Below are 10177 nucleotides of genomic sequence, written 5' to 3'. Positions count from 1 at the left end.
TGATGAGTTAGTGAAGAAGCTGAGAATAACAATGGGCTTCTTTTATAGAAATAGGTGCTGTCTCTCATTCAATAGTAGAAAGCAGATTATTCAGTTGACATTCCTATTGGTCCTAGACTATGGAGACGTCATGCGTATGAACACAGCTGCCACTTCATTAAAACCATTAGATGCAGTTTATCATAGTGCACTGCACTTTTTTAAGGCTGACAATTTTTTAAACTCATCACTGCATTCTCTACCAGAAAGTTGGTTGGCCCTCTTTGATGTCACATATATTGATATTTTGCTATGTTTTCATTTAGAAAGCCATTTTACCATTAGTCTCACTGTACATAACATCATTATTAAACTTTAGACATACGAGTTACCAAACCTGGTCTCAGGTATAGTTAACTCTGGAAACTATTTTGGTCTGTACTGAATTACGTAAATCAGCGTTTAGTTTTCTTGCACCTTATTTGTGGAACAATCTGCAAAATGTTCTTAAATGTGATGTTCTGGTGCCTCTAGGGCGATTCAGAAAGATGATTGAGGACCTTATTAATGAAGAACGTGTTTGTCTTTTATGACTGTGTTTTTCTTTCTGCTTGCATTTTGTATTTATATTCTGATGTGTATTTTCTGTAATTTAGGGCTCATCTATAAAAGAGACATTGGTCTCAGTATGACACCCTGATAACATAAAGATAAAATACTCATTCTGGATTTTGAAGTGTAGGCCTACGGAACCCTAACCGGCTGCGTGCGTGTGCCATCCTGTGCCATCGTGCATAAATGTATCTTGTCCCCCCACACCAAATGCGATCACGACAAGCAGGTTAAAATATTTTAAAAACTCCGAACCAATTATATTAATTTGGGGACAGGTCGAAAAGCATTAAACATTTATGGCATTTAAGCTAGTTAGCTTGCACTTACTAGCTAATTTGTCCTATTTAGCTAGCTTGCTGTTGCTAGCTAATTTGTCCTGGGATACAAACATTGAATTGTTATTTTACTTGAAATGCACAAGGTCCTCTACTCCGCCAATTAATCCACACATAAAACCGTGTGGATTAATTTCTAGTCATCTAGTTATTTCTAGTCATCTATCTTCCATCCAGGCTTTTTCTTCTCTTGACTTTATATTGCGATTGGCAACTTCCATAAATTAGGTGCATTACCACCACTAAGCTCGTTCGTTCATCTTTCAGTCACACTTTAAACCAATGAGGAGATGGGAGAGGCAGGACTTGCAGTGCGATCTGCGTCAGAAATAGAACTGATTTCTATTTTAGCCCTTGGCAACGCAGACGCTCGTTGACGTGCGCGAGCATTGTAGGTGCAATAATTGAATAACATAGATTTCTACATTTATTTTGCAACGCTCGCGCACGTGACGCAAGCGTTGCTTGGAGGATAGTGGAAGTGGATAGAGTTCTTCAAATGGGAGAAATGTAGGCTTTTCTAATAAGCTTCAATTGGTTTGTTTTTTGCAACTAATTTGCCAATCTCATCATGTTGTGTGTCATAACCCCATTGTAATTGATCCCTGAACTAGGAGGCCATTTTGAAATATATAAAAGCCTCCTTAATTTATCTCTCTGAAAACTTGAATAAAGGCCAAATAATTTATTCGGGTGCCATTTAAAAAAAATAGACATCACATGTGTGGTCAACTCTATAAATGCTTGCAAAGATAAACATTGTGTAGTGCTACCTGATAACTACCGCACTAATGCCAATTATAAGATATACTGCTACCATTCATTTGAAATGAATTAACGTTCAAAGATTGTAATGCTGATTTCGCAAGGGATAGACCCAACTTGGACTCTGGTAACCTTTGTGGGCAGAGACATTTCATTGGCTACATTTTAGCAGAGATCACATGGACGTTACCATGGCAGCGACCAAGCACTTGCTGCACAAACAGCAGTCGGTTGCGGTTGAAAATACACAGGGAAATAAAAGCTAGCGTGCTTCTATCCAGCTTGCTTATCGACTTTTTGAGAGTAACTGGCAACAAAAATAAAGTCAATTCAAAATCCACTCACTTTTACTGACGCTTAAAAACGTATTTTTTCCCCCTACTGCTGTCAGCGGCTAACTAGCTACGTGTCATGTCCGAAGAAGACGCAGAAACGTCGGGGCTCAACGGGATTGCTGATGAACAAAATGTGAAAAAAGAGGGGATTGGTCCTGAAGCAGAATTAGATGAATCTCAGGTTGAAAGCAACACCACTGAACACCCGCTTCCAGATGTACAAGATTGCGATGCTGGAGTAAAAACTGAAACTGGCGAGCTGGTGGGGGAAACGGTGCACAAGTCAACTTTTTTGACATCAGGTGAGGAGGACACAGTGGAAGCGACAGCTCAAGCGGACCTTCCTGATGACAACATGCTAGATGGAGCATCACCAAAGAAAACAACCTTTTCTAATGAAGTTGGGAACTCAACAGCTACTGGTAAGAAAGATAATTTACAAAGTATCACAATAATTATAGACCACAATAGTTTCATGATAGGAAGGGCATTTGTCTGCTTTATCATATTATGTGTTGGACATGTTGTTTATCTTCTGTATTGTAGTGAAGATCATGCTGATGCCGGAGGGACACATGATGACGATGGCCTTTGCAATTGGGCTGACCGTCAAGGAGTTGAAGTATCACTTCGCAACTGAGCTGAAAGTGCCATCAGAACTCATACAGATTTCTCAGAGCGGTAAGCCTTTCAACTAACTGCTAAGGCCTTTACTTTCTTTGTTTATGCATTATGATTTAGGTCTTTCTCCATCCAGGTAGGATGGTAGAGGACCATAGGACCCTGATAGAGCTGGGAGTGCAGCCTCATGGCACCATCCAGTTGGAGATGACCTCGTCTGACCCTGAAAACCACCCCATCCGTCCTGTCAAGCCCCAGCAGGACTACAACATGCCTGACGTAATCACTGTCCGTGTCCAGACGGGTATTTTTTTTACTAGTCTTTCTCTACCAGTCTTCTGGGAGACAATACCATACTTTTGCAGGGACAACATTCATGGATGATAGTCATATGCGTTGCATCCTTTATCTGTATATTTCTGTCTCCCCCCCTTGCTCTCCCACTCTCCCAGACCCAGAGACAGAGACATTCCAGGATGTGGTGGTGGAGATTGAGAGGGCCACCCATAGGAAGGCTTTCTTGGGAGGCTACAGACACAAGGCCACAGAGACCGAGTACCACCATGCAGCTGTACAGACCATAGCTAAGAGGAAACCTATTAGGGGGGTGGGAACCTTCAGCCGCGATACACAGGTACATACACACACACTATTGGTGAGTGATTTAAAAAATGAAATATAACAAATGTCAGTTAAACAACTAATTGAGTGATGTCGGTTAAATTATTTGAATTCCATTTAGTTCAGTTTTTTTCTGTGCGCTCAATGCACAATTTCCTTAGATATACACTACATGACCAAAAACATTTCTGTATGGACGTCGCTTTGTGCAAGGGGGCATTGTCATGCTGAAACAGGAAAGAGCCTTCCCCAAACTGTTGCCACAAAGTTGGAAGCACAGAATCGTCTGGAATGTCATTGTATGCTGTAGCATTAAAATTTCCCTTCGCTGGAACTAAGGTGCCTAGACAGAACCATGAAAAACAGCCCCAGACCATTATTCCTCCTCCACCAAACATTACAGTTGGCTCTATGCATTTGGACAGGTAGGTTTTCCTGGCAGTCAACAAACCCAGATTCGTCTGTTGGATTGCCAGGTGGTGAAGCATGATTCATCACTCCAGTGATTGCGTTTCCACTTCTCCAGAGTTCAATGGCGGCGAGCTTTACACCATTCCAGCCGATGCTTGACATTGCGCATGGTGATATTCGGCTTGTATTTGGAAACCCATTTCCTGAAGCTCCCGACAAACAGTTCTTGTGCTGATGTTGCTTCCAGAGGCAGTTTGGAACTCTGCAGTGAGTGTTGCAACTGAGGACAGACGATTTTTATGAGCTATGCGCTTCAGCACTTCTGTGAGCTTGTGTGGCCTACTACTTTGAGACTGAGCCTTTGTTGCTCCAAGACGTTTCAAATTCACTATAACAGCACTTACAGTTTACCGGGGCAGCTCTAGCAGGGCAGAAATTTGACGAACTGGCTTGTTGGAAAGGTGGCATCCTATGAAGGTGCCACATTGAAAGTGACTGAGTTCTTCAGTAAGGCCATTCTACTGCCAATGTTTGTCTATGGAGATTGCATGGCGCTTGATTTTATACACCTGTCAGCAACAGTTGTAACTGAAATAGCTGAATCCACTCATTTGAAGGGATGTCCACATACTTTTGTATATATAATGTAAATCAGATCAAGCCCGAACTGTGCAATGTAGTAGGGTGTTAGTAGTTTCCAACAGGCCAATATTCTACATAGTTTAGCACAGAAAACGTGGTAACTAACAATGTCCATAATCCATTGCGTGCCTACTTGTCCGGTCTGTGTGGGGCAGGCACGGAGAGGAGCAATCGAGAGGGATAGAAAGCAGGTGCTTCGTGGGGTATCTACCTAAAAATACATTATCTAAGTGATTGATAGTTGGTATCGGGAATTGTGATTTTTCTCAGACAGCATAGGCAGCAGCTCTATAGAAATGACATGATGTCGTTGAATAAAATAAGTCATCAAATAAAACAAATGTAATATACACAACAACTGAAATATTTTATTAAAGTAAAGTAATGTGAATAAATGTTGCCGTTACAGCATTCAACCCACATAGGGCATAGTGCATTTAATGTGTAAAAATGTTGAAGTTTGAAACCAAAATCTTATCAAACGTTATTTTTTGCACCTGGAGCTGCATAAGGTATGCGAACAACCAAATGTTCTCCTTCAGACAGTGACGGTGAAGAGCCAGTCCCAGCAGTGCACCAACAGCACATCCACCCAGATGACCCAGATCGGCTGCTACGTGTCCAACATGGAGGACAAGCTCATCTCCCCTGGCTCCTACATCACTGCCGCCCAGTACCATAGCAAGAGACTGAGAGCTGTACGTCCTCTGAACTATACATAGACAGACAGAGCTGCCTTTGTATCTCTGTGCTCACACCTTTACCCCCACCTATAGGTGATCACTCTGCAGATGTACACGCGGCGCTGGCAGGCCAAGCGGATGACGGACCAGCTGAGGCAGGACAGGGAGCTGCGTCTGGCCTGGATGGAGAGAGAGGGGAGGAGGAAGAGGGAGGAGAAAGAGGAGCAGATCAAGGCTGAGTACCACAGGAGGATGAACCCCCAGTGCAGGGACGACTTTGCCCTGCTCTACAGTGCCCTGGAGAGTAAGCAGGGACCACCCTCTGCTGCTCATATGTGTGTGTGTGTGTGTGTGTGTGTGTGTGTGTGTGTGTGTGTGTGTGTGTGTGTGTGTGTGTGTGTGTGTGTGTGTGTGTGTGTGTGTGTGTGTGTGTGTGAGTGACAGGAGGTTGGTGGCACCTTATTGGGGAGGACAGGCTTGTGGTAATGACTGGAGCGGAATAGGTGAAATGGCATCAAACACATGGTTTCCATGTGTTTGATACCATTCCTTTCGCTCCGTTTCAGCCATTATTATGAGCTGTCCTCACCTCAGCACCCTCCACTGGTGTGTGTTTGTGTGTGCGTGAGTGGACTTGTTTAACTATTCTTGTGGGGACCAGAAGTCCCTACAAGAATCGTAAACAAACAAACATTTTACCAACTGGGGACATTTTGTTAGTCCTCACGAGGTCAAATGCTATTTCTAGGAGGTTTAGGGTTAAGGTTAGAATTCAAATTATGTTAAGGGTTAGGTTTTGGGGTTGTGTGTAACCTTTATTTAACTAGGCAAGTCAGTTAAGAACAAATTCTTATTTACAATGACTGCCTACCCCGGCCAAATCCGGACGACGCTGGGCCAATTGTGCGCCTCCATATGGGACTCCTAATCACGGCCGGATGTGATACAGCCTGGAATCGAACTAGGGACTGTAGGGACGCCTCTTGCACTGAGATGCAGTGCCTTAGACCACTGAGCCAATCGGGTTAAGGTTAGAGTAAGTGTACGGGTTAGGGAAAATAGGTTTTTGAATGGGACTGAATTGTGTGTCTCCACAAGGTTAGCTGTACAAAAATGTGTGTGTGTGTTTAAATCCTCTGTATGTGTTTGTAACAGAGTGGAGGAAAGAGGAGGTAGAGCACATCGATGCCACTCTAGATGGTGCTGAGAGGAAGGCTGCTCTGTGTGCGCTACTGGAGCAGGAGAGCCAGCTCATTGCCTCCATCGGACGCCATCGCATCGCCGCCGGAGAGAGGAATTACGACAAGGCTGTGCAGGCCTTCCTTGAGAAGGTCAAAGGTCCCCTCTATTCTCTCCCACTGCTCTTGGATATGTGCGGTGTCCCATTAATTCTCTCCCAGAGTTTTCCATAGCATTGTATAGGCAATGCAGGCCCTCAGTTTCAAATAAAAAATTTGACCAAACAATATATTATTTTTGTATTTGCCAGTGTGCTGCCCCTAAGAGGTGGCGTGCATTCGATGGGAAGATGACCCAGGTGGACACCCAGTACACCATTAGAGCCAAGGAGCTGAGAGACCTGTACTCCAGCATCAACCTGCACTACCTCAACCAGGAGGAGAGGCTTGACGTGCTGCTCACACTCAAACACACCGTCAAGGTGGGAACACTAACCCTCAACACATACTGACTGAAAAGATATATTAATCTTGAGTTGTTTTTAGATATGAAATATACATACTGATTGATTGTGAATTGACAATTGGCCATTGTTTTCTATGAGGATTCTTTAATTTGTGAATCATAAAAATGCTTCATAATTGTACAGGAGCACGACTGCAAGCTGACCCAGAACATTGTGGAGTTGATTGACAGGGAGGCGGACCTCCTGATGAGGGGGGTAAAGGAGACCAATCTGGAGGGGCTGAGGAAGAGAATCTCCACCCTCTTCCTCCAATACATCAAAACCCCCACCTTTAACCCTGAGGTGGCCAAACTGCTCAAGGTACATTACATGGCATTAATATGGAGTTGGTCCCCCCTTTGATAAACAGCCTCCACTCTTCTGGGAAGGCTTACCACTAGATGTTGGAATATTGCTGCGGGACTTGCTTCCATTCAGCCACAAGAGCATTAGTGAGGTTGGGCACTGATGTTGGGCGATTAGGCCTGGCTCACAGTCGACGTTCCAATTCATCCTGAAGGTGTTCGATGGGGTTGAGGTCAGGGCTCTGTGCAGGCCAGTCAAGTTCTTCCACACCTATCGACAAACCTTTTCTGTATGGACCTCGCTTTGTGCACGGGGGCATTGTCATGCTGAAACAGGAAAGGGCCTTCCCCAAACTGTTGCCACAAACTTGGAAGTACAGAATCATCTAGAATGTCATTGTATGCTTTAGCGTTAAGATCTCCCTTCACTGAGGGAGCTGTACAGTGGGCACTAATGCATTCGGGCAGGTAGCGTTCTTTTGGCATCCTCCAAACCCAGATTCGTCCGTCGGACTGCCAGATGGTGAATTTATTCCTCCGGCGTGATTCATCACTCCAGACAACACGTCCAATGGCGGCGAGCTTTACACCACTCCAGCCGACGCTTGGTATTGCGAATGGTGATCTTAGGCTTGTATGCGGCTGCTCGGCCATGGAAACCGATTTCATGAAGTTCCCGGCTAACAGTTATTGTGATGACGTTGCTTCCAGAGGCAGTTTGGAACTTGGTAGTGAGTGTCAGCACTCGGCGGACCTGTTATGTGAGCTTGTGTGGCCTACCACTTCACGGCTGAGCCGTTGTTCCTCCTAGATGTTTCCACTTCACAATAACAGCACTTACAGGTGGCCGGAGCAGCTCTAGCAGGGCAGACATTTGATAATCTGGCATGTTGGAAAGGTGGCATCTGATGACTGTGCCATGTTGAAAATCACTGAGCTCTTTAGTAAGTTCTACTGCCAATGTTTGTCTATGGAGATTGCATGGCTGTGTGCTCGATTTTATACACCTGTCAGCAACAGTGTGGCTGAAATAGCCGAATCCACACATTTGAAGGGGTGTCCATATACTTTTGTATATCGAGTGTACATATCTGAAACCGTATGGTGTATAGGTGTTATATGGTGCATTTTCTTGTCAATAAAATATAATTATTGAACCTTCCCACTGGGCACAGACGTCAATTCAACATCTATTCCACATTGGTTCAACGTAATTTCATTGAAATGACGTGGAAACAACGGTGATTTAACCAGTGTGTGCCCAGTGGATTCAATTAGGCCAATTTAAGAAAACGGTATTATTTTGACCCTCACCCTCCTCTCCATCCCACTCATTCTTCCTTCAGGTCCCCCAGGACCCAGCCCAGTTGAGGAAGAACATCTACTTCTGCCGTGGCTGCAGCCGCTACCTGCTTTCCACTGACTTTGCACTTACGGCCAATGCTCGCCTGGTAGGCAAGTGTCGCAGTTGTTCGGAGCTGGACAACGAGGCTCGCCGCCGCGAGGACTTCTCCCACTACAAGACCATCCTCAGGAGGCTCCGCAAGACTGAGGCCCAGAGGAACAAAGAGGCGAAGATTACCTACCTGCTGCAGGTGTGTGTGTGTGTGTGTGTGTGTGTGTGTGTGTGTGTGTGTGTGTGTGTGTGTGTGTGTGTGTGTGTGTGTGTGTGTGTGTGTGTGTGTGTGTGTGTGTGTGTGTGTGTGTGTGTGTGTGTGTGTGTCTGACTGTGGTCGTGTGTATCTTACAGGAGCAGGACCTGCGGTACCTTGTAGATGTAGTGTGGGGGGCCCAGTCGGCCCTCAGTGCGTGGAGCGACATGCATGACTTGGTAATGGTGAGGTGGGATTGCCAGTGGGAGTGGAGTCCCTGGAACTGCATCCTGCTCACCAAGGGAGAAGCTGCTGCTCACATCAAATTGGAGAACATTGAGAAGGTAAACACACACACCCGCACACTTGAGGGTTTAAAATGAATTGCCTAGTTCCTCCAGCAGATTTTGTTTTAACTAAGTAAACATAACCTATATTAAGAGATAGTATTAGAGTACTAGAGAGAGAAAAAAATCAGTCTAGGCAATATAATGTCATAGATTATGATACCACTAGCTAGATGGGAGGAAAAGTCTAAAGTATCAACCCCTGTTGACCATGGACAGGCCTATGGAGTGGTGTTCATTCGGAATGTTAAACACAAACACACAGTGGCAAAGAAATACTTCTCCAAGATCCCCGTCATGGCCAAATACCTCCAGGAAGTGGACTTGCAATCAGCCTCCCACGGTAACCTGTTAGTCACCAAGCCCATCAACACGGTGACAGCCAGGATCCTGACTACCATCCCACAAGCCGCTGGTGGCAAGGCCACGCAGTGAAGCCCTGTTCCTCCCTCTTCCCGTCTCTGTCTGTCCCCCTTTCCCCTCTTCCTCACCATCTCTCTTGTATGTCAAATAAAAATAGTGTATTTGATGATCATTGAACTGGTTTGGCTTATGCAACTTTGAAATGGATGTCTAATTTCATGATAGAAGTGATGATATTAAATAAATACTGTAAAATACAATCTGAATGGATCTTTGTGTGCATGATCTTGGTAAGAAGCTGGTACATACCTCAGTGCTAGATACAACAGTGTTACACTGGAAAATCATAAGATCCTTAAAATGTAAAATAATCTTGTGTAAGGACTTTTACCAGCAATTCAGAAAGTACACTATCACATTGGATTTTGAACAATACCCACCTTACCAAACTGCTCACTTTCATGTGTGATAAACTTATCTTCTGGTCTGATTAATAAATCCAGAAATTCATAAAGGAGTATTTATTACGTTGTTTTTACATCACATTGAACATTTAAAACCTTTGTGTTCATGTCTGTCCGTCATAAGTTATTGAGGCACATTTCTTATCTGTTATCCAAATGATTAACAGTCAGGTGGCATAGGGTCATTCTCAGTGCTTTGTACTGTATGGTCAAAGACTACTAGCCTGATCTACGTGTAAGTTCACGAGATCAGGATGGTCGTACCAGGATAGAATACTACAATAGCAAAAAGACAATGTTCTCAGTACATACAGTGAGGTCCAAAATGATTGGCACCCTTGATAAAGATGAGCAAAAAAGACTAAAATAAATAATACAAATACTGAGCTATATTGTATGCTCCAAACAATGGGGA

The 10177-nt window shown here is 44.3% G+C and overlaps 1 protein-coding gene across 1 annotated transcript; it reads left to right on the top strand.

Annotated features, from left to right (window-relative positions):
• The first annotated feature begins 1902 nt into the window (after nt 1-1902).
• On the top strand, nt 1903-9741 carry iqub (IQ motif and ubiquitin domain containing). The gene is made up of 12 exons (XM_046354916.1): nt 1903-2451; nt 2576-2710; nt 2787-2954; nt 3103-3284; nt 4867-5022; nt 5101-5311; nt 6163-6338; nt 6497-6667; nt 6836-7012; nt 8343-8591; nt 8747-8932; nt 9155-9741. Exons 1-12 carry the CDS (start codon nt 2106-2108, stop codon nt 9368-9370), a joined length of 2373 nt encoding a protein of 790 aa, XP_046210872.1. The 5' UTR covers nt 1903-2105; the 3' UTR covers nt 9371-9741.
• Nucleotides 9742-10177: the final 436 nt, after the last annotated feature.

This window comes from Oncorhynchus gorbuscha, linkage group LG01, assembly GCF_021184085.1.
Source record: "Oncorhynchus gorbuscha isolate QuinsamMale2020 ecotype Even-year linkage group LG01, OgorEven_v1.0, whole genome shotgun sequence".
Taxonomy (NCBI): Eukaryota; Metazoa; Chordata; class Actinopteri; order Salmoniformes; family Salmonidae; genus Oncorhynchus; species Oncorhynchus gorbuscha.
This window is presented reverse-complemented; position numbering and strand designations above follow the sequence as displayed.